This window comes from Meriones unguiculatus, chromosome 4 (genome assembly GCF_030254825.1).
Source record: "Meriones unguiculatus strain TT.TT164.6M chromosome 4, Bangor_MerUng_6.1, whole genome shotgun sequence".
In the NCBI taxonomy this organism is placed as follows: Eukaryota; Metazoa; Chordata; class Mammalia; order Rodentia; family Muridae; genus Meriones; species Meriones unguiculatus.
This window is the reverse complement of record NC_083352.1, coordinates 8376731-8400940: the sequence shown is the minus strand read 5'-3', so window position 1 is coordinate 8400940 and position 24210 is coordinate 8376731. Positions and strand designations below refer to the sequence as shown.

Genomic DNA, 24210 nt, shown 5'->3' with positions numbered 1-24210 from the left:
TCATTCATAAACACTCATTTTCAGAATCCCAAGGCAAGCTCTGCCATTCCTCTGGATCTGGGTCCATATGGATAACGGCTTTACCAATTTCCCATGGGTCAGTTGGCCTTGGCAAGCTGTGCCCATGTCATAGTGCACACGCACTCAGGACTTCCATCACTCGGGACTTCCTCTGATCCCTGCACTAGCCCACAAAGCCTTGGGCCATCTCTAGTGCCAAAGCAGAGGGGCACAGTCTGCCCACACACACATCCTCACTGTCTTCCCCACAATCAAGTATGATCTACTGAAGGACTGGACAGAGTGGCTGAACGCCAGCATTCACAGTGCCGGGCACTGGATGTGTTCCAAAGCCATGTTCTGGGTTCCCCTTGGGGACCACTTGTCTGCCAGGTCTAGTGCCCTGCAGGCTTGAGTAGATACCTTAGGGTACTTCTGCTTGCAGACTAAGAACAATGCTTCCTGTCTGGACCGCTCTGATCTCCGAGTCCAGCTTCGGCCATAGTCACATTGCACGGCAGCCCTTGGCACTCTGTGGGATGGGCGGCTCCAGCACTCACAGGTTCTGGAGTTAGGGTTCCGTTAACTGGGTGTACTTTCCTGCTGTCCCTGTCATGGAAGATCCACAGTGTTCAGGGGGCTCTGGTTTGGACACCTGCTCCACACCCAGGGAGGAGGAGTGACTGTGTTGTCTGCTTCTATCTTTCAGAGTGCATGAGGAAATATGGCAGGCCTGAAGACAAAAACCCGGATTTTGCCACGTGCGTTCAGAGTAAGTGCCCCCTCCTGTCTACCCGCACATACTGGGCAGCCGTGGCTCCACTATGGTTGGGATAAAGCTGTCGAACGAGAAGCTGTCAGGCTGGTCCAGGTCTGCTTCTTGCCCGCTTAGCTTTCTTTTTGAGAAAGTACATCTTGTTTTTAACGAACCATAAATGTACTTGTTAGAGGGGTTTAAATACTTCATAGGGTGCGAAGTGTACCCCTTCCTCATACCAGGCAGGCAAGGCCATCTTTAGCCCCCTGGTTGCACCTGGAAGTACAGAAATGGCTTTTGAACTCTGTGTCACCCCGTCCTCAGTCAGCCCCGTTTGGAGTCCCTTCCCCAGCAAGCACACTCACATCTCCCATCAGAGGTCAGGAGCCTTGGCTCCACTAAGCCCAAGTAGATTGACCAGCTCTGGGGTTATTTTGTTTCTGTTGTGACAAAGCTAGAATGATGTCTTATGCATCCGCCCACAGTTCTGGGTCCTAAGAAAGGGTCAGAGGCAAACTGGCATTCAGTTTTCACTCGGAAAGACTGTGACTCGGGTGTTTCCAGTTGGAAAAGCCTTTGTTGTTTTATTTTGAGGCTAGTTTTGCACTTCTCTTGATACTTGGTATGTCAAGGATGGTAATTTCTTTCCTTAGACTTTCTAATGTGTTGGTGCATGTGAAATTATTGGTCCCAGACATTAACTTTTGCCCCAGTGTGGCGTTATTCTGCTGCGTTGGTTGGTTGCTAGGATTGTGGCTTCAGAGCCTCTGGAGGTGTTTTGAACTGCAATGGCACCTCTGGGCGGGACTTTATTCTGCTCCTGTGGTGGCAGGTGGACGGAAGAGGAGAATGAGCCTGTCTCTGAGCTGATAAGAGAACAAACCTCCTGTGTCTGCTGGTGCCAAATACATTAAATTCATTTGCCAGATGCCTTGCCTACTCAGATTAGAGGCTTTGCCGAAGTCGCTCATACAAGGCTACCTTCTGCCTGGCTCTGCTCTCACAGGTCCTATGAGCACTCACCTGAGCTGGCAGTGTCTGTCCCCTCATGGTGGCCATACAAAAGAGGCCTGATGACCCACATATCCTTCTGCTAAGCCATGGGAAGATAGGGTCACAGGCTGAGCCCCACCTGCTGGCCTTTGTGCCTGGCTCCTTACCTTGATGTCCATGGCATGTCATAGCTTGAGTTCTTTGGGTACCTGTTTTTGTTAACAAATTAAAGCAAGTCTTGCAGGCTCCATTCGGGCATTTTCTAGAGAGCCTAGACCTAGCCCTAGACAGGCGTTGGCCCTAGCAGGCCCTTGGGAGCCCAACACCTCCCTCCCTCGGGCTGGTCACCATGCCGACAGTGAATAGAGAGACAGGGAGAAGCCGTAGTCTAAGCATGGACTCTGCCCTCGTGGTGCCAGGAAGAACGTTGGCTTCCATTCCTTGCCTTTCTCATAAATCATTCCTGGTTGCCTGGCATGTCCAGTGGGATCCTCAGACAGACATGTTGCCAAGAAGGTTGCTCCCCACAGACCACCTCAGGCAGTGGTGGAAGAGCAAGGCTTCAGGATTTCCCAGGGGTCTGGGCTCCTTTCTGGGCCTGGACGGGACAGGCCTGCTACCCAGGTCCTGACTTCCCCCCCTGGAGAGCCAGTTCACACTCCACAGCCACACAAAGGAACCAGGACAAACTGTTAACTAAGAATAGCAACCTGCAGGGGGAATGGCTAAGCAGGCCCCTCCGGTCTGCAAAACACTGTCCATGCCCTCACCTTTCTGGAATGTGTCACTCTCACTGTGGAAAAGTTGTCTGGGCACCTGCCAAGGGTCAAACATTGGACTTGGTAAGTTTCCAGCAGGAAAAGAAATGACATGTAATGGATGGTATTCCTCCCGGACAGAGGGACAAGAGTTGTGGTGCTGTCTCTGTGTTGGGGACTCTCTTAAAAATAATATTGCCCCATTGAAAATTGGCACTGTGTCATCCCTTGACCTGAGGACAGATTTTGCAATGGGTGGCTGTGGCATTCTTGGCTGAGTTAATCAGCCCTCCTGCCAGATTTGCCAGTGTAAACTTTAGAAATAAATTTAACTCTCCAAGCAGACACAGAAGTGAACAGAACACCATATCCTGGCTTCAGGTGGGCTCCCACCAGTCCATAGCCATTGTAAAACCATGAGGACCTCCAGTCCTGACCCCTCACAGGCCTCTCTGGCTTTACCAAGCCCCTACATGCTTAAGGGAAAATGACGTTTTATAATGATCTGCTGAAAGCACTCTGCCACAATCTCAGAAGTACTTGAAGACACACAGGCATGTGTGCAATTTGTGCAAACCCAGCAGACTTTGGATGTAAACGTGGAAAGGCCACGGGGGCGGGGGGGGGTACAGATTGCAGAGCTTCCCAGGCCGGCACCCAGCCTAGCCTGGCCCGGTACAAGTGGAGGCTGCCAGCGATGAGGCTGACCTGAAAACCCTGGATGAACAAAAGAATGCATCTGGGAAATTCAGAACTTGGCTCCTGCTTTGTCTCATGCCGGTGCTCCCCCTCTTCCTGCCAGGCAGCAAGAGTTTGGGTGTGGGAAGCATGAGAACCACCTGTGGGAAGGGCCTCAGGAATGGAGCAAACACTGATGTGGGTGACCTGGAAGACTTTTGGCAGTCCTGCCAGGATGACCTCCAGGAGACATTGGCTCCTAACGCCCTTCTGGCTCGGCCTGAAACCACTCCCTGTAAATCAAGAAGGAGCAAATGCTGGCTTCAGTTCTTACATTGGCAGCAAGTAGGACAGGGATACTCAAGAGCTGACACGGAGAATCAAAGTCAGAGATGTGAATTGTCACCATATTCGAAATGGCTAGTCACCAACTGAAAGCAAAGTAAAATTTAAAAACCTGTCAGCGGCTTCCTCAGGGATTCCTGCTGGTCCTTAGCTCCTCAAGTACTGCAGAGGGCCCACCCTGCCCCAGACCTCCTGTTGATGCCAGGTGGAGTGGAGTGTCATTTGCCGGTGTGAATCGTGGGCTGATGCCGAAGAGCACCAGCATGGCTATGCTCTAGGGTTGCTGGCCCACAGCTGACCCCTGCCCTCCAGTGCAGACCTGGGCGGCCAGACGACACCGATGAGGACAGGAGGAAAGTGGAGTTCGTTACCCTCATCCATAGCTCTGCGTGTGCTGTCTGCAGTTGGCCCATTTCGTATCTTCTAACAGAATCTAGAGGCGGTGGATGGGACAGACATGCTTCCTGGAAAAGGAAGGAGGGCACATCAAGATGTTTAACAGGTGGCAGAATACCTCTGGGCAATGGAATGCCAGTCCAAGAAGGAGGCCAGTTGGGGACACTGTCTGAGAGGAGCGGGGACTGATCAGAGCTGGGAACTGGCACCTGAAAAAGTCACAGGAGCTGACACCCCACGTGTCCCTAGACACTCTAGCACAGCAGTTCTCAGCTCATGTGTTGTGACCCTTTGAGGTAAAACCACCCTTTCACGGGAGTCGCCTGAGACCACAGAAAACCTAGGTATTTACGTTATAATTCATTCCAGAAGCAAAAGTGCAGTTATGAAGCAGCAACGGAAATAATTGTGCGGTTGGGAGTCAGCACAGCCTGAGCTGTAAAAGGGCCACAGCGTTAGGGGGCTGAGAGCCCGGCTGTAGAACTACAGCTGTTGGATAGGAGCCGCCCCTACCCCCCCCCCCCGCCCCAGGCCAGCAGACTGTAGGTCCTTCAGATGGAGCAGAGCCAAGGGCCCGGGGCTCCTGTGCCCTCAGTTGGGCCCACATCTGCTCAACCTCTGAAAGGATTCTTTGAGAACGGGATATAATAATGGCTTTCTGTGACTTCCCAACCTTGGGATTGAAGCGCACGCGAGCTTTCCCGGCATGGTCCCGGCTGTGTCTGGAGGGCTCAGCTCTGTTCCTGAGGTACTCTGTGGGGGGCAGTGACACGAAAGATCTTTTAACTGCAGGCTAGAAGCTAAAGGCTGAACCTGTGTGGCTTGGCCACCCCTGTGCCCTGTTCCATTGGCCACCGCACACCTGACTTGATACCTCGGTGCTGAGATTCTGTGTGTTTGGCAGTGGTGCTGGGGTCTGAAAGAGCCTGCCTGCCTAGGTAGTGGATTCCAACAATGTTGTGCCCTAGAGGATCTAGGAGACCCATTTCTGGGAGTCATGAGCCAGCAGCTCCACTTGGCCCAGTGTCAGTCACCCCCTCCCAGTAGAACTTAGTGGTGTTGCAGAAACTGGTCCCAGTGCCCTAAAACCATCTTACATTTGTTCCTGTCCCAAGGCAGGGGCCTTCCATCACAGCTTGGCCTGCTTCGGAGCCCCTGGGAGCTCCCCTTGGGCCCTACCAAAGGCTCAGCCCACCCCCAACTATAGGAGGTGGTATGGCTTTCAGATAAACCCTGAGTGGTTTTCTTTCTGTATCTCCAACTCAGACCTACCTGACCAGTGCACCCCAAACCCATGTGACAAGAAGGGTACTCAACTCTGCCAAGACCTCATGGGCAACTTCTTCTGCCTGTGCAAAGCTGGCTGGGGAGGCCGTCTCTGCGACAAAGGTGAGAGTCCATAGCCTCAGGCTCACTCTGTCCCACACTCTGTCACACTCTGACCTACCTGCTCCTCACCCCCTCCCCACAACTGGGAACTCAGCCATACCTATAGTCTGTCCCAGCACAGGGCCCTGGTGGCCAACCTCAGCACCCCTCTTGGGAACCCTTTGTGGTGCCGCTCTGCAAGGAAAGCTCCTGAAGGCAGCAGCCCTGGGGTTCACGTGGAACTGCATGCTCCTAGGGAGTTGGGGTTCCAGTGAGTTGTTTGGGGACCAGGATTGAAGTGAAGGCAATGCCACAAGGATCTCAGTATCCCAGCTGATAGACCACACCTTGACTTAGGTGCAGGTGTGAGGTGTTGGGTAGAGCTGCAAACAAGATAGCAGGACCTCCCAAGCCCAGAACCTCCACAGCCCTGCTGCGTCCACAGGTCACCTGGACAGATCTGTTCAGGGCACCAGACTAGGCTGTGTGTAGCTCTCATGGCTGCTGGGCACTCATTGGTGGGTCCATTTTGTCCTTCACCCTTAGAACTGAGTCTATGGCTTTCCTAGCAGCTGCAGCTCATTTCTCTCTGCCGCTCACATGGTCTACCTTATCCGCCATGAGGCCAGCAGGGAAGGGTCCAAGTAGGAACCCCTCACTCTGTCTTTGTCTCCAGATGTCAATGAGTGTAGCCAGAAGAATGGGGAATGCGGCCAAGTCTGCCACAACAAGCCCGGAAGCTTCCAATGTGCCTGCCATAGCGGTTTCTCGATTGCCCCAGATGGCAAGACCTGCCTAGGTAAGGCCCTGGCTGTACACTTAGACTTCCCTTTTCTCACTTTCCTGGGGAGGGGATGAGCATCCTTAGGAGATGGTCTAGTCCAGCATCACAGCCATGATTCCCCGAGTCTAAGAGCAAGGGAGGGGACTGGGGAAATGCCCATCCACACTAGTGCTGCCAGATCACCTTCCAGCCCATGGAGCCTGCAGACAGCCTGTGTAGCCACAAGGTCTAGGCCTCTGCAAGTGACTATAGGGAGCTCAGTAAGATGGCAGGCCCAAGTACCCCTATGCACCTGCCGTCCCTTCCAACCCCCACCCCCAGCACAGATTCCCTCTACCCTGTCCCTAAGAACACAGAAGCAGATTACTCCCCCCCACACACACCCCCGCCGTGTGGTCCCATTTCCATTCAGTCCAGAGCCAGAAGGCTGAGGGCACCCAGAAAAATCATCTCCAGAGTGCATGTTTTATCCCTGTGCTGACAGGCTATAGGAGAGTGGCACTTAGTCACACAGGGGTGACACCTGCCCTCTACCCCAACACAGATGTACTCATAACGTCCCTGAGGAACTGAGACTCGCCAGGACTAGCCACAGCGACCTCTGTGGATGGTCCAGATGGATGCAGGGTGTGGGGACACAAATCTCATCAGACAAATGACTATTTCTCTCACCCAGTTTGGGGGAAAAAGATTTTTAAAATCTCTATCTACCATAGAGTTCATTTCTGATGATCCCAAAGAATATTCTTAGAAGATGTGCTTCTATGGGAACACATGGTGCCTGTGTGAAATGTATAGGAAATGCATATGGGAATGTATAGGCCTCCGCTCCTATGTCCTCCTTATTCCAGGAACAGAGGCCCTCTCCTTGTGGCTCTTGTCCCTGGCCCTGACCAAGAGACATAGCCCCACACTTTAGTAGCAGGTTGAGGACACCTGCCTTGCTTTGTGGATCCTGAGCAGTGAAGTCTACAGTGTACCCAGTGTGGGGTGAGCAGCATGTGGTCCCCGGGGCCCACCATCACTCGACACCCACGGTGAAGGCGCCATGCCTTCCTCCTCCTGTTTTCCCCCCTCCTGCCTCGGGGCCGTTCTCGCCCGCTGTCCCTAGTGGCCACTGCAGCTGGCGCAGACCGACCTGTACAGCCTTGGCCTGGCTGGCTTTGCTTGCAGATGTCAATGAGTGCGCAGACTCGGACGCCTGTGGGGAAGCGCGCTGCAAGAACCTGCCCGGCTCCTACTCCTGCCTCTGCGAGAAGGGATACACATACAGCTCCCAGAAGAAGGCTTGCCAAGGTACCCACGCCACAGCCGCCACCTCGCTCGACCCATAGCCTAGGACACATGCAGGTCACTGCCTGAGTGTAGGCTGCATTGCCCGTGGGCAATCATCCGCCCAGCATTCCAGGAAGGTACACACATGAGGGCTGGGAAAATGTCAGGACGTCCTGGGAGTGTCTGTGTCCCTTCATTGGAGAGGACCCCTAAAGTGAGCCCTCGGTCCCGTCCCTTTATCCTGCTCCCACCGTGTGCATACAGGTAGGCACACATACCAAGCTCTCACACATGTGCTGTGTTCCAGTGTGTACTCCAGTGAGCACACACCCACCTTTACCCTTCTCCAGCCTGCAGTGGGCAACGTGAGGAGCCTGTGGTCCTTGGTAGACTTGCAGTAGATGGGGATGGCAGAAGGCCTGTACTCTCCTGTCACTTTGGGAGCTCACCACGTCCTGAGGCCAGAGACTGCATCCTTCTATAGTCACTCCTTTCGGGGAGCTGCAAGAGACTGACCCTGGAGAAGCACCGAGCCCCCAGGGAAGGGAGCACAGAGCTAAGAGCACAGGAGGATCCTGGCTCAGCACCATTCTCCATGACCCACCGGGACACTCTCGGCCCCTCCGTCTCTGGTCTGGCAGTCTGCACTCAGTCCTCCAACCCCCTCAGCTCCTCGTTTCTCTTTAGGAAGCAGGGACCTCAGAGAAGGGCCCCTGAGATGACACGCTGAGCAATGAATGATGTCTCCGGTGTCTCTGGGAAGAATACATGGGGTTGCACAGTTTGGAGTTTTCCCCATGCTTACCGTGAGTCCCTTTGTCCACAGATGTGGACGAGTGCCAGCAGGGACGCTGTGAGCAGACCTGTGTCAACTCGCCAGGCAGCTATACCTGCCACTGTGATGGGCGTGGGGGCCTAAAACTGTCCCCAGACATGGATACCTGTGAGGTAGGTCACTGCAGTGCCCACTGGATGGCCTTGTGGAGCCCTAGTGCTGTGCTCTGTATTAACCCTTTGCTGTTAATAGGTTAAGGGAGGGAAGTTTCTAGAGACTTGGTTGACTGAAAACGCCTACTCACTCCCAGGACCACACAGCTAGCCAAACCTCTGTTTGGTTGTGTTGACAAAATCTCCATAGCAACTTCCCACTCTAAGCCATGTGGCCTGCTGGTGCAGACCCAAGGTGTGATGTGTTCATTCCAGGATAGGCAGTAGACACACACTCACACACGCACACGCACACGCACATACACACACTCCATGCACTCGGGCTCTGTATAAACTCCAAGTAAACTGCAGGAAAGTTGTTTATTGATGGCGTTTCCTGAAAAACAGCGGCAAGGACACCAGGTGAGAAGGTACCATGACAATTTTGCAAGCCATAGACCTAGAAAGCAGGAGAAGCCTTTTTCTATCATGAGCCTAAAGTCCAAATCATCTAGGAACTCTTTGTTGAGCTCCCCTTGCACAAGACAGTATCTTCCTGTCCTAGGCTGAAGAGGTACGGACCCTTGTGTCCCTCATGCCCCTGGAAGCCAGCCCAGCCCGCTTTACTTCCATGCTGTCTTTGGTCAGTGGGAAAGCCTACAGCATAAAGCTGAGAAGTTTCTTGAAGCATTGTCTTCAAGGCCTTCTTGCTGGGTTCGTTTTATAATCGCACACTAGAAATGAATTCCTGTTATTCCCCGTGCTCTCCTGTGAGTCTGAAGCGTTTCACCATTGAAGCTCCAATAGCAAATAGGAACTGATGAGAAAGAAGGTGCTGAGGAAGAATTCAGAACCCTGGCCCTCTGCCTGGAGGCACCCACGGACTCTGGGGCTTCCAGGGATGGGGCTAGTCTTGGGTTTCTGCAAGGTCAGAGGACCTCCCCAGTGTGACCAGGACCTCAAAGCTATTTGAAAGGTGGCCACAGGGCACACCCCCAACACCTTCCTATCTCATGGCAGGACATCTTACCATGTGTGCCCTTCAGCATGGCCAAGAGTGTGAAGTCCTTGTACCTGGGCCGCATGTTCAGCGGGACTCCCGTGATCAGACTGCGCTTCAAGAGGCTTCAGCCCACCAGGTGAGAAGCCAGGCACAGGACAGCAGAACCCAGAGGAGAGGGCTGATCCAGGGGCCCAAGGACACCCAAGGTGTCTGGGAGAACCAGTTCCCTGGGTTCTGGAAAGCGTCACAGGGGCCAAAGCCCCCTGAGCCCTGGGACTGGGCATCCCCACACCATCTGCTATGTGCCCCACTTTGTTTCTTGGGTCTGTTTACAGGCTGCTGGCTGAGTTCGACTTCCGGACTTTCGACCCTGAAGGAGTCCTCTTCTTTGCTGGGGGCCGGTCAGATAGCACTTGGATTGTCCTGGGCCTGAGGGCTGGGCGGCTTGAGTTGCAGCTGCGGTATAACGGTGTTGGGCGCATCACTAGCAGTGGGCCAATCATCAACCACGGCGTGTGGCAGACGGTAAGTGGGAGGCCAAGGCTGTTTCTAGCATTTGGCACTGGGTGTGCCCGTGGTGGGACACCAGCTCTGGATATGCCCATGAGTAGGACACCTGCTCTGGATGTGGCCTGTGGGTGAGACACCTGCTCTGGCTAGCCCAGAGCTGCTGCTTCAGAAACGGCCTCATGAGAGAGCCATGTGGCTCTGGCCCGGAGATTCTAGAGTAACTGCAGGAGGATGCCAAGACATTGTAGGACACCTGAGGGGGTAGGGAACCAGCTCAGAACACCCATGAACCTGAGCTGCTGGGACCAGGCGCCTCTGGTCATCTGATCACAGGGGAGTTCTGCCCTCAGCTCTGATGATGCTGCTCCCGTTGGAGCTGGGCTGATGTACAGTGACCCCCTACTCAGGAACCACATCCTGTACCTCAAGCACAAAAACAGGCTTGGGAACTAATGTGTAGAAGAAAAACAGACATGATTTTTCCCTTAGCAATGAAGACAAAATGAAAAAAAAACAAAAACCATTCATGTTCCCCTTTGTAGACATTTGTAGGCTGCCATTTCCCCAGCCACCAAGAACTGTCTGTCCTTCTTCTTGACACTGAGGAATCAGAATCGTTATGGCAGGAGCCTGGAGAGAGGGTGCCCTCTGCACAGCCATGGGGACAAGCCTGGACTAGGACCCAGGCAGGACAGCTGGCTGGGAGCAGTCACTGTACCACAGTACTGTCTAGGTGGCAACTAGCACACCCTGAACTCGTGGCTCAGTGGCAGAGCGGCCCAGGAAGCCAAGTTCTGACCCTCCAGTGCTTCCTGTCCAGCCATTCACAACGCAGTCTTCCCTGACAGGGACAGGCAGACATCAAGTACGTCTCCACCTTAGCTAAAAGGATGCTGATGTTCTGGAAGACAGGAGCCACACCATGACTAGCATATGTTCCGACACACACTTCAAGGCTTTCCTGTGTGCAAAGTTTCTGAGGAATGAGCTTGCTCATTCGACATTACTCCATCCAAGACACTAAGTTGTTAGAGGGTTAAAGATGTGTGTGTTCTTCCAAGTACGGCACTTAGCCTGGGGAGGGCCATGATATAGACAGCTCACTGGCTGAACTGAGGCCCGGAGGTGTTTAAAATTGGATACCTCAGAGCTGAGGATGAGCAGAGGAAGCTATGCTTCAAGGACATTAGGATGCAGAGCACCTTGTGAGTAGCAGAGAGGTTGTTTAGGCAAGAGGTTGCCGTGTGTGTGTGTGTGTGTGTGTGTGTGTGTGTGTGTGTGTGTGTATGTGTGGTATATAGGTAAGAGGTTGTGGAGTAGCAGAGAGGTTGTGTAGACACACCCATGGGAGATGCAAAGTGAACTGGAGTTCAGGCCTAGGCTATACTGAGGAAATGCTCAGGGTTCCTTTGTAGAAACCCAGAAGGCAGTGAAGGCTGTGGGCAGGAGCAGGGAGCATTGGCTCTTGTCTCACAATAACGATCCCATTCCCCTTGGACTGTGATGGGCACCACCCACAGTCGGCTGTGCTGGCCAGGTGGGCTGCTAGGCCAGGTGGGCAGCACACTGTGGTCACTTTGGGCACAAGCCACCAGCAGACCACCCACTTGAAGGATAAAAGTCTTCCAGAATGGGATTCTGTGCTGTGACAGCTATTTTATGGGTCCCAGAGTCAGCTGTGCCTCTGTTGTACAGATGATGAAATTCATCATCTGCATGACACTGGGTGAGAGGCAGCCAGAAGCTACATTTTCTGGTCCTGGTCCTCTGGAGCCTAGACAGCAGAAGGCCCATTGCTGTATCAAATGAGATCCACCCAGGGCTTACAGCCCTGACAGGACTCAAATCCAGGCCACGCTGATGCCCTCCCGTCCACAGCAATCATACGTGCGATCATACTAGACTAAGAGGCCTGAACTTGTTTAATCAGGAATTTTAGCTTGGTGACAAATCTCTACAGCAGCTGGGGTCACGGCACAGTGTCCTCTGTGGTGTAGGACACGGGGCCTGGGGTGCAGCTGTTGGCTCTGTAAAGCCTCCCTGGGCAGTTATCTGACACTGTGTTTGTGTCACATGTAGAGAGATGAGTTCAAACGTGGTGCTCATGTTAGGCTTCAGTCTGGCTCCTACCCAACACTTGGTTGGATTCAGGTTCTACTTTGTAGCCTCGAAGTCCCTCACACAGCCACACAAGCCACCGAAGGCAGCGCTCCGGGCCAGCCCACAATGCCCAGGGTCTCAGGCGTGAAGAACATCTTACTTAGAAGACAGAATGAGCGAGCAGGTCCCACCTCACCTCACCCAAGACAAGTTAGACTGGAGTTAATATGCTGTGCTGCCTTAGCGCAGACACCACACAGCCAGGCTCACACCATCTCAGACAACGGCTCTCGGGCTCTTTTAAACCAGAATAAGCACCAATGGGACCTTTATAGGAATGTCTTCTAGAATAAGTTGTGTGTTGTGTTGATTTTAATTCCAAATGTGTCAGGGGAAGCTCACCTTCTTCACTGGATGGATTTCGTCTCCACTTTTATTTAGATCCCTGACCTGTGAGTTCACAGAGCAGGGGAGCCACAGTAGTGAACCTGAGCGAGGAAGGCTTTGGGTAGAACCCACTTGAGCGTGGTCTCTTACAAGGTTTGGCTCCTCCTGGACACAGGTGATGTGGTCTTCCTAGACCAGACAACTTGGACACTGTTTGCCCTGAGGTCAGGCGCCCTTGGCCCAGGTGGCATGGGCATGGTCTCATGGGTCAGGCTCCTAAATACAGGTGCCATGGCTTGCCCACCCTGCAGTCTGGTGCACTTGGCCCAGGCGATATGTTATGGGAGCCTTACAGAAATGGCCATCCACTTGACCTCGCTGCCTGACCCCTTCAGATCTCCGTAGAGGAGCTGGAACGGAATCTTGTGATCAAAGTCAACAAAGATGCCGTGATGAAGATTGCGGTAGCCGGGGAGCTGTTCCAGCTGGAGAGGGGCCTGTATCACCTGAATCTCACCGTGGGAGGCATTCCCTTCAAGGAGAGTGACCTTGTCCAGCCCGTAAGTCCATCTCAGACCACAGAGGAGAACGCAGCAAGCTTTAGGCTTGCCTGTGCCTACGAGGGTTTACCATCTAGCTGAGTTCATGCCTTAACAGTGGTAAGGACCCCCATGCTGGCCACCCATCATTATAACTCAATAACCAGCCACTCTGCTCATGATGCCCATTTAAGTTTCCATCTGACTTGATTTAAAAAAAATAAAATAACAATTTTGCAGTAAAGATCAAACACATATTTTTGACAAAAAGTAATAAAATTTTGGGTGCATCTCAAGAACATTTGGGTTGTGAGCCATACCTAGATTTCCAGTGGGGGAAGCTCTGATTAGGGTCTTTTTGTTGGGGGGGGGGGGGCGCATGTCATTTTTCAAAGTCCTGTTTCTTTCTGTCCTACGCCACACCGGGCCTTGGCTTCTCGTCTCTGAGCTCAGTGGTCAGAACCCTTGTTTTAGGGGTGGAAACACCCACTGAAGATAGAAAACCTGCTTCGTAGTTGATAGTGACTTACGCATCCTTCAGGACAGTCCCAGGGGTATGACGTCACACACCGTTGCAGATCTTCCACGAGCCATAAGATGAGGGTGGCGTGATTTGATTATGTAACAGCTCGCACACAGTGGGTGTGTGGTCAGCCTGGGACTGGCATCCTCTGGCCCCGGCTGACTTTGTAGCTATGCTGTGTGGGCCTGAGTAAGGGACAGGCACAGCCACAATAAAATGTGCAGTCAGGTGGCAGGTACCTTGTCCCTGCAGCACAGTGGGGAGACCGGGCAGGCAGGGCAGATGGCTGCCTCCTGTTCTCATCCTGTGTGGATATGGGTGTCCTGAGGTGTCTTCAAAAGTGAAGCACTCTTCTGCGAAAGGCCTCCCTATATCATATTTATAGCACAGATTTACACTCCTAAGCCAGCAGGTCCTGTAGTGCTAGGCTGGTGACCTCTCTTCCTCTAGTCGGCCATTTCAGTGTCCTAGTCAAGAAGCCACCAGGAGTTCCCTGTCTTTCCAGATTAACCCTCGCCTGGACGGGTGCATGAGGAGCTGGAACTGGCTGAATGGGGAGGACAGCGCCATCCAGGAAACAGTAAAGGCAAATACAAAAATGCAGTGCTTCTCCGTGACCGAGAGGGGATCCTTCTTCCCTGGGAACGCATTTGCCTTCTACAGCCTCAACTACAGTAAGTGAAGCTATTGTGGGGGGGGGGGACATGCCCAGTCAGCTATAGCCTGAAGCAGAGTGTCTGCCTGAATAGTTCCTGCCTCACTGAGTGCCAGGGACAAGCCGGCTACCCACAGGCTGGAGCAGGGCTCAGCAGGGCAGCCAGGCCTACTCTCTGGCCTTCACATAGAGTCAGCCATGGGAGAGGAAGTGATGAAGGCATGGTCCAAGAGCTAGGAGAGAAAAGATGGGTAGGCCTGCTGGGTATGTGGAAGAAAATCTGGAAGATCAACCTTGGACATATCTGAACGAGTGTGAAAATGCTCAGAAGTGAGTCAGACCTTTGCTGGCCACTGACTTCATGAGGCTCAGCAATCAGAGAAGGTTTAGAGGTGGGAAGAGGATTAGCATGAAGACAGGAGGGTCAGTCTTTACCACCCTTGGAAAGAGCCCTCTCAGGTACTCAGGCCCATATGGAGAGGAAGCAGGCAGGGGGCTGACAAAAGTGTGTCCTACTGTGTGTCTCAAGGACATGGTAGCAGAGGGCAGATACACGGGGTTTGTACCTCTTCTGTGAGTGAACATGCCAGTCCTGGAACCTGTTATCTACCTGGCCCATGGGGATGGCCAATGAGGCACAAGGCCGGGCACTCAGGTCTTAGGCTCCTTTAAACAAGAGCCCAAAATTTCTTAAAATACGACAGTCACTGGGGGTCCTTTTGGGCCCCTAACGTTCTGAGGAAGAGTAAGGAAGGTCTGGCGTCTTCGTTAAGCTCCTGCCAGGCAAGCTGCACTTGGCTTCTTCCATCCACACAATGAGTTTTTATTCCTACTTTTTGTACTCTGTGTTCATAGACTCGGCAAGCTATTGAGTGGATATCATCTAGTGCTTGATTTGATGGACTGTGCACGGGGAGGGGAGACCAGGCCAGCCTCAGAGCCCCCTCACGCACCACAGGGAGCGCTGAGTCTGGTCACGTCTGTGCCAGCCCTGATTCACTCAGAGCAGCCCTTGAATGGAGGTATATAGGCTTACATCTAAGGCTGAGGGTTTCTTCCTGCCTCCTCCGAGTGCTGAGAGAGATGAGCTGTTTACCTGGAGAAAACCAGAATCCTCCTGTGCATGGCCTTAAAGACACATGACATCAAGGTCACCCAGCTGCATCTTAGACATGAGGCACCTGTGTGCTGTATAAGTTCACCCCATGAGGCTCTGGAAGGCTAAGCCCAGGCCACAGACGCATGTAGGGCCCTCTGGAGCCATGCAGCTCACAGCATCCATTCCCATCCACACACGGGTGTGGCCCGTGAGTTCTCCAGCCAATCTGCGTGCCGTCCAGGCTCCTGGAGCTAGCAGGAGGGAGGTTAGCACATTGGCTGTAGCTGTGCACGGTGCCTTGTGAATTCGGCAGGGGAGCAGTGGAAACAAGGAGGTGATGGCCCTCGGTGCTGCACTTGGCTCCATAGGTCTTTGTTACCTGAAGAGCACCCACAGGGCACTTGGAAGTGGGGAGCAGTCATACCCGGGCATCCGCCATACCCACATGTCAACAGCCTCCACTGTTGATCTTCTCCCCTCCATCCGCATGTTGAGACACTGGCTGGTCTTAGGGGCCAGCCCGGCTGCACACTCCGCAGTCACCTTCTCACTGGGAGGCCCCTCCTAGAGCGTGCAGAGCTGGTCGTGGCTCTCCGGTCGGTCGGAGCTGCTCCTCACTTGCGCCTCTCTGCCCCTTGCACTGCCTTGTAATGTGCCGCCTTCATTGCAGCCCGAACATCGCTGGATGTCGGCACGGAGACCACCTGGGAAGTAGAAGTGGTGGCTCGGATCCGCCCTGCCACCGACACAGGGGTGCTGCTAGCGCTGGTGGGTGACAGCGATGTCGTCCCCCTCTCTGTGGCCCTGGTCGACTACCACTCTACAAAGAAGCTCAAGAAACAGGTAGGCCTGAATGGAGCCCCAGAACCAACTAGACCGTGGGCCCAGCTTTAACTAGCATAGCCTGGCCCCTGGGGAAGCCCCGAGTATCTCCCATTGTTTTCCAGAGCCGATTGTGCTAAGCCCCAACCAGCCAGGAGAGGTCCTGAGGCCTCGCCCCCTCTCCCTGCACTGGAGACTCCTTCCCAGACCCAGAGTCTCTAAGCAGGCCTGAATAACACACAGCTAGTCCTCTCTGGCTTTGGGGACAAGGCAGCCACCCAGGCACAATGTACGCTACTGGCCAAGGTGGCTGGTATGGCAGCGAGCCACTGCTGACTGTAAGTGCCGGGTGTCCACAAGGAGCAGTGAAAGAGTCAGGTAGCGTCACTAGCAGCGTTGAGCTTTCTTTTAGAGTCAGACCCATTAGCCTAGCCATATGCTCTGACAGCGTGTCACACAAGACTGGTGGGGGATGCTGGGGAAGGTCCTGACTTCACCTGCCCCTGAGGCAGAACCGCCACTCCAGCTCTGTCCATGGCTTCCCCAGCCAGGCAACCATGCCAAGCCACTGACCCCCACTATTTTCTTATGGATCATGAGACTTTTGAGAGAGGAAAACCTTCCATGTTTCAAAGAGGAAAGTGAGTCAGACAAGAGGGTTTCTATCTCCCCCGGGCCAGGCCGTAGCGCCCTGCTGGCTACTTACTAACCATAACAGGGTTGATTCCCATGATACATCCCACCAAGGGGCCCAGGCATCTTGCCCCTCCCATAGCGTGCGTGATGAACAGCCCGAGGGAAGGCAGGCAGTGTGCTCTCTCCCAGTGCTGGTACCACAGGGCTACAGGTGTATCCTGTCACTTCCTTTCAGCTCAGGCTGGGTAGGGGTGACCCAAGCCCTCACAGTTTCCCAGAGACTTTAAATGGTTTGGGGGGGGGCTACATTGCATGTATGTGCACTGTGCGCCTACGGAGAGCAGGCAAAAGCAGCAGATCCTGTGGACCCGGAGTTAGAGATAGTTGAGAGCAATGTGGATACTAGAAGAAAACCCAAGTCCTCTGTAAGAGCCCTCTCCTCTCACCGTCCAGATTTCATGCACTGAAACGGAGCCCCAGGGTAGGAGAAGGCACAGTGTTCCGAGCCATGGTAGCCCTACCCACTCAGAAAGGGTAGCGTTGGGGGAGGACATGACAGCTGGCCTATGGGGCCAGCCTTGACTGGGATGCGCTGACCCCTGTGTGCCCCCTGTGCTTCTGGATCCCTGCAGCTGGTGGTCCTGGCAGTCGAGGATGTGGCCCTGGCACTGATGGAAATCAAGGTGTGCGACAGCCAGGAACACATCGTCACGGTCTCCCTGCGGCACGGTGAGGCCGTCCTGGAAGTGGATGGTACCAAAGGCCAGAGCGAAGTGAGCGCTGCCCAGCTGCAGGAGAGACTGGCCGTACTTGAGACACACCTTCGAGGCTCTGTGCTCACCTTCGTTGGAGGCCTGCCAGGCAAGAGCTCTCTGGTCTAGCTGCGGTAGTGGGCATCCCTGGAGCCAGTCTGGCCGACTGGCTTCACACACGAGCTATGCCAGTGCCACGAGACAGGGTTCTGGTTATAGCAACCATCCATGCAGGGAGACTTCTCCACTGGCTTGTGCTAGGGTTGAAATGAAGGGCCTCATCAGTTCAGTTCCTCCGGGCTGGCATTGCTGAGTCACCCATTGAGAGGTGTTGTGTGGGAGCCCAGGAGATCAGACACAGGAGTGACCACGACCAGGCATCTGCCTCCTTAGTAGATGACAGTGGCTGCCGGCCCTTCTTCCTTCTACCAGGGGGAGCTGGCAAGAGTAACCACCAGCATCCTGCTTCCCCAGGCCCCCAGGTGGGAGGTATGCACGGCCTGTACCTTAAGCAAAGAGCAGGCTCTCTGCCTTGACAGTTCAGTTTTAGCCAGTAAGAATGAAGGGAGATGAGAAGATACTCCTCTAGAGCATGTGCGTGCATGCCTGGGGGTTGAGGGGTGAAGACCTTCTATACCTGTACAGGGCTGCATCCTGGAATGACAACAGAGAACATAGGCAGGGCTGGCCCTAAGTGGTAGAGAAGGTGGTGGGTGTGCCCTGGAGTGGGCTCATGTTGGCTCCTGTTTGTTCTCCCGCTGCTCAGATGTACCAGTGACTTCTGCACCCGTCACAGCATTCTACCGTGGATGCATGACCCTGGAGGTAAACCAGAAGGTCCTGGACCTGGATGAGGCCTCATACAAGCACAGTGACATCACCTCCCATTCTTGCCCACCTGTGGAGCAAGCCACACCCTAACCCAAGCTGCTCTAGGACTCTCGTGCTGGAGAGATCTCCACCCTAAAGGCAAAAGGGAAACAGGACACAGCAGTGGCTCCTCTTGCACAGGTCCTGCAACACTGGAGCGGTGGGCTACCGCCCTTGTGGCTTTTTGAGATCTTTCTTTGCCTTGTAACATATCTGTACATAATGGGACTGGTATCAGGTCAGTGGCTGGTCAGAGCCGTGAGGCCTGCTGGGGGCTGGCAGCTTGCAGCAGAGTGGATGTGAAGAAAATAATTCTCTATTATTTTTATTACCACATGCTTCTGACTCTAAAAAAAAAAAAAAAAAAAAAGGAAAATAAAATATTTACAGAAACCTTTTTAACCCTGTGTTGGTCACAGTTGTTCTGGAGGTTTCTCAGTTCTGAGCTGCTTTCAGGTAACAAGAGCATTGTGCCTCAGCCCCACAGCTCGAGGGGCCTTTCCTAGGACCTGTGTCCCTGGCCAGGCAGCTGGGACCTGCCCGAGGAGCCTCTTCTCATGGATGCTGGCAAGGGCTGAAGCCTCGCTCTACTCTGCAAATAAGAGTCCTGCCTAGCCCTGCTGTAACTCCCACACACAGAACCCTTCTTAAAACTGCCCTGGCAGCCAGTATGGGAGGTGGCACCTGTAAATCTCCATCTCTCCTTCATACCAGCCATTTGCCTCTTGGCTGCCCCTCTTTTTTGTTGTTGTTTTTAAGAACACAGCAGCTTGCTGGGTATCTCTGAGCTGCCGTTTCTTCACAAGGGAAGAAGTTGGGGAGCTTCTGATGTTCTTAAGCCCTAGCATGCTGTAAGCTCTGGTGAAGGACAGGACAGGAATGACACTGTCGAAAGCCTACAGCCTTCTAGGGCTCAGCTCTGTCTTCAACTGGTCAGGCCGTGTCCCCTGGACCTTCAGTGGTTTTTCCTTGCATTGGAGGCAGCTCTGGAATGTTCTCGTGGAATGTTCTCACGAGTGTCCTCCAACCAGCCCCAGTTCTCTCCAGGTCATGAGCCCAAGAACAGAGTAGGACAAGTGCTGGTTGGAAGGAGAGCACACAGACATGCAGGGGGAGCCAGATAGTTGGCATTCCTTATCTGCCTTGGGGAGACGGCGCTGTGCGGGAAGGGCCCAGACACCTCTTTTCTCTGATGTTGCAGCACCAGCCCTGGCTGGCACCAAGCCTTATAACCGAACAAAGCAATAATGCATCTGTCAGCTGCCTATCCTAAATCCAGGTGGCCAAGCTGCGGAGCCCAAGGGAAGCACCAGGACCCTTTGAGGGGTGGTGCAAACTTTGAAAGAACAGTGTGGAATGGATTGGATGGTACCTATGGTCTGAATTGGCTGCAGACTTGTCACTTTTTCTAGGGAAGGACCTTTACCATTTCTTTTGTATTGTTTTCATTGTCTCCTTGAGGAGGTTGCTCTCTTGGGCCTGGGGTCCTCCTGTGCATACAGGACCTTTGTCAGCACCCCATCCTCCCTCTATCATACTCCTCTCTGATAAATTTGTCTCTGGGTTTTTTCTAATGTACCTAGGGCAAAGTCACCTTTTAGAAACCACTGCTTCAGGGCAGACCGTTTCACTGTGTTTTCCAAGACACACAAAGCCTGCAGATCATGCATTTAAACATAACGGGAGGCCAGATGCTCTAACTGGAAGCTACTTGGAGACACCAGGATCACAGGGTCCCTGTCTAGAACAGGCAATGACTTCCTACAAACTTGACAAGTAGAGTGACCACCCAAGAGAGAAGTAGGAGACCCAGGCAGGCCCTGTAGAACACCCTCTGCTGGTCATTGGCCTGTGGACAGGTGCCATCCATCACCAAGCTATTGCTACTGGGTCTTGAGAAGCAGAGCTCTGATGGCTCTGTGGCCCACCTGGGAGATGGTACAAGCGGAGCTCCAGCTCAAGCAGGCTGATCTGCTAAGGCAGAAGAGCTCCGTCTCTCTCAGCAGTGGGCCATGGCCCACCACATACATGCTCCATAGGCTCCTGTGAGCTGCTACCATAGCACAGACTGTCAGCCCCACCTCCCATCAATCCAAAAGCAGAGGCAGCTGATAGGTTCAGTGACAAGACAAACGGGCGCAAGCAAATCTCACCAAGCAGAGCAGAAGCCAAGCACATAGCAGACCCTCGGGCCATATTCAAAGAGGCAAAGCCATCAAGGGACGAGCCACTGAGCATTCAGGCCCCAGCTGGCTTCCTAGTCTTGCCCACACAAAGGCAAGCATTCGGTCTTTGTGGGTGTGGGTATCTGCCCACACTGTATATTAGTGTGGGTTGTGGGGGGCTGCTCTGGAGACTAGGGTACAGGACCTTACATTCTCTGGCTAGGGATGAGGAAGAGAGGCATATTTGTGGCGATGAACAAAACTGTTGACCTTGAGAATTCAATGTTTCTTAATAGTTCTTGGCTCCAGTGGGCATGGGCTCTACACCCAGACGCGATGTTTTGTTGTTCGGCAAAAGCGCTAGGGGCAGCTTTATGAGGTTCAGAGGCAGAGCCCCTTGGGCCCAGGAGACAAGACTACTGAGTGCAAAACTAGAGTGCCACAATATAAAAGCAGATGGGGGGGGAGTGTGGGCTTTGCACCAGGAGGCTCTGATGCCTTGGAAACCCTTGCTCCCAGCAGCCTCCAGAATTTGGCTCTGCTCTGAACAATCACCATGCAGATGAGGTATCCTTTGTCCCAGTCCTGGGGAAAAGCAGCCTGCTGTGTGCGCATCTTCATCAAGGATACTTCTCTGTGCCTCTGGCCACCCCCATCTTCCTGACCCTCACCCCAACAAGGAGCAGGAATCTTTCCGTTGGCATGTCGGACAGCTTCGTCCATTGCCAGCACTGTGGCACGTCCGTTGTGAGAGCTGCTTAAGTGTGCACTCTGGATAAATACAAGGCAGGGGACAGCCAACTGGCCACTCACCCCGTCAAGGAACAGTGCCCAATGTCCCTCCAAAGTCCAGAGGGGTTTTTGGCCTGTTGCCTCCAAGTGAAACTCTAAGGAGACTTTCACAACTGCCTCTGAAACTGTGGTCCAAGGAAGTATCCAATATCCTAGTATAAACATGGTATAATATGTTGGCTGAATATCATTTGCTATTGATCCAGGGTCACAGGGAGGCTGAGGCTCCTGGAGGATGTAGGGAAGCAAGACTGTATTGGATCCAAGGTCAGTCAGCATCAAATAGAACCAAGATCCTGTCATACAATGAAGACAGTGCGTAGCAAGCAGCCTTCAGACCAGTGGTGTCTCAGCACTTCGGGACCAGTAAGCAGCTCTTGGGTTTGCAGCACATCTTCTGCACAGACAGACCTGTCACCTTCCCACGTAGACCTGTGCTGGGAGCTCTCTCTAGCTTGCTCTGGTGAGATGGCTGTTGGACAGACTGGCCATGGCCAGCAGGGGGCGCAGGAGCCACATCTTCACAGGCTGGTCCTCCACCACAACCTGCTAGTAACGGACCTTGGAGAGGGAAGGCAGGCCCCGGTGGCCACACAACAGCTAATTAATGAACAAACCAGTGGCCACAAATCAACAGAGCACCACAGGGAGAAGTGAGCATGAGAACTGGAGTCTACCAAAAGGTGGAGCTTGCAGAGAGGCAGAGCTCAAAGGCTTCTTAGAAGTTGCTCTGGATGTCTGCTCAAAGCTTGTTTCCTTCAAATCAGACAAGTGGAGCTCAGGGGTTCAGTCGGTCCCTTCTTGGGGACATGCTCAAAGAAATCTGTCAACTTGTAATGCATTTCCTGAAGGCACAATCATCACCAATAGAAATGCCTGGTTACCTTCCCTTTACAAGATAATAGCAACCGGGAACACACCAAGACTTGGAAGGGATGAAGCGGAGCAGTGGGTGGTGAAGCTGGGGTCTCGTACGGTTTGCTACTGGTTTGCACGTGGGGCGAGGTGAGCAGAGGTGCCATGGTGCTGAGTCAGCTGGCTCTGCTGGCTCTGGTCCTGGCCTGTGCTGGCAGAGGGCGTGGCCAGGAGAAGCATACAGCTTTGCCAAGCTTCCTGGATTCTCTGCAAGGCTGGCTGCAGAAGCAGGCTTTCTATATGTGGCTTATTAGTCTTGTTCTATTCCTGAAAACCCCAAACCAAGTTACTCTTCAATCTGCTACCTCCTCCGTGTCAGGGTGCGTAGGGGGGAGGCTTCTCCCCTGGGAGGAAATAGGCTGGTGTGCAGAGTGGAGGAGCGTTAGGAGAGTGCCCGTGGCTGGAGTTGTGCTGGGAGGGAGACTCCGGGTCCTCAGGCAGGGAGAGGTCAGCAGAGGACGAGGCCGGCAGGGCGCTGGAGGGCTGCAATCAAACACAGAGGCGTCCTCCATCAGCAGTGGGGGACTCAGCTACCCTGTCAAGAATATATGCCAGCACCATCTTGACCGGCTCAGGAGCCACCAGCTCACCAGCTCCTCCCCCCCACCCCCCGAAAGCCTCCCAAGCCTAGAACAGCCAAGACTGGTCAAGTGTCAGCCTGCATGGTGCCTGGCTGGCCCAAACCTGGCTTCTGATGCTGCTGGGAACACCAGAGCAAGTCTACAAACTCCAGACCTCACTGGCCCATTTAACCCAGCCTGCTTTCGCGAGCACTACAAGAGCCAGGGACAGCCTAGAGCCAGGTCCTTGGCACTCACTAAAGAGAGCAAGACCATTAACATTTCCAACACAGCATGGTGGTTAATATGGCAGCGACCGAATGTCCAGAAGCCACAGTCTAGAAGTTTATGGAAGGTATTTTTTAGATGTAATTAACATTTAAAAGTGACTTTGAGGAAGCTGGTGCCCTCCCCACTATTGGGGAACCTGGTCCAATGAGTTGCAGACCTTAAGAAAAAATGGCAGAGACCCTCAAGGAGAAAGAAACTGCCAGTGTGTGACTGTGGGTTACAGTCCCAACAGCACTTCCTTGGTCCTGAAGACAGTGGACCAGCCTCCACTCTACTCACAAGAGTCAATAATTAAGACAAATCTCTCTCATGTATATATACATCTGCTGGGATTGCATCTCTGAAGCACCTCAAGAGCAAGGATGAGTTAGTGTGAGAAGAGAAATTTGGGGAACAGCACAGATCTGAAGTCAATCTTTTCTAGTATTTCCTTTTTTCTTTTCTCCTTGTAAGTACCAGAACTTTAAAACTTAACATCAGTATTTAAGCAAATAACGTGAATCCTGAAGTGAGTTTTTAAAGTGATGCCTGTGTGCATCATACTCCTACCAGCAGCATCTGGGCCTCCTGAGGAACCAACTAGCCGTATCTTCCCGATGCTGGAGGGGGATCTGGCAGCATTCTATCCTAAAATCACTACTTCCCAAGAAGAACAGAAGCTGAGAAAGTCTCCCTTGCTAGAGATGATTGTCACAAACAGTTCAACTTTTGCTCTTGAATCTTCTCTTGTTTCTCCCTCAGATCTGTGTGCAGCCTTCTGAGTGCAGGGCCAGTGCAGGCCTGCAGATCACCTTCTTCAGTCTGCTAGGATGGGCTTCCCACCCTGTCCCTTCTGCTCTTTTCTGAAGATAAGTGGATACACAAACTGTGGAGCAAGCTCTCAGGAACCACAGGATAGACCCCCAGAAACCTCAGGATAAACCGCGCAGACACACGGAGCAACCCCTGGGAGCCACAGAGCAAACCACTGGGAAATGAGAGAAAGCACCTCACTAAGGCCCCGTGAAGGCAGACCCTGCCCTCATGGAGGACAGAACTGCTGCCCAGCAACACCATTCAGGCTAGCCTCAGCTGCCAACTGGGCAAGCTGCTGGGGGTAGGCTCCAACCCCTTTAAAGTTCTTCTTTTGACTAACTTCACGAAACACCCCCGCAGAGCCATTTCACTCACTCCCATTATGCAGGAATGTCTGCTGGCTGCTAATGACTTTAACAGGACACTTAAAATATCTCCTTCCATCTCTGATGGCCAGTGGAGACAGAATTTGTTCCGTCGTTCTTAGGGAGCACACAGCTCATCCAATATGCCTG

The 24210-nt window shown here is 53.3% G+C and overlaps 2 protein-coding genes across 3 annotated transcripts in view; one reads left to right on the top strand and one right to left on the bottom strand.

The window, feature by feature from the left end:
- The window catches only part of Gas6 (growth arrest specific 6), a 30262-nt gene extending 11683 nt beyond the window's left edge, over positions 1 to 18579 (top strand). The window contains exons 4-15 of the mRNA XM_021653031.2: positions 710 to 772; positions 5194 to 5316; positions 5972 to 6094; positions 7253 to 7375; positions 8181 to 8302; positions 9302 to 9420; positions 9620 to 9809; positions 12677 to 12841; positions 13849 to 14017; positions 15768 to 15940; positions 17188 to 17416; positions 18074 to 18579. Of these exons, the coding sequence (XP_021508706.1) occupies positions 710 to 772; positions 5194 to 5316; positions 5972 to 6094; positions 7253 to 7375; positions 8181 to 8302; positions 9302 to 9420; positions 9620 to 9809; positions 12677 to 12841; positions 13849 to 14017; positions 15768 to 15940; positions 17188 to 17416; positions 18074 to 18228 (1754 nt within the window). The 3' untranslated portion in view covers positions 18229 to 18579. The remainder of the gene's footprint in view (positions 1 to 709; positions 773 to 5193; positions 5317 to 5971; positions 6095 to 7252; positions 7376 to 8180; positions 8303 to 9301; positions 9421 to 9619; positions 9810 to 12676; positions 12842 to 13848; positions 14018 to 15767; positions 15941 to 17187; positions 17417 to 18073) is intronic.
- Positions 13176 to 24210, bottom strand: part of Tmem255b (transmembrane protein 255B) — a 36449-nt gene continuing 25414 nt past the window's right edge. For both annotated transcript variants that reach the window (XM_060381414.1, XM_021653049.2), the window contains exon 9: positions 13176 to 22532. In XM_060381414.1, coding sequence (XP_060237397.1) covers positions 22365 to 22532 — 168 coding nt within the window. In that variant the 3' untranslated portion in view covers positions 13176 to 22364. The remainder of the gene's footprint in view (positions 22533 to 24210) is intronic.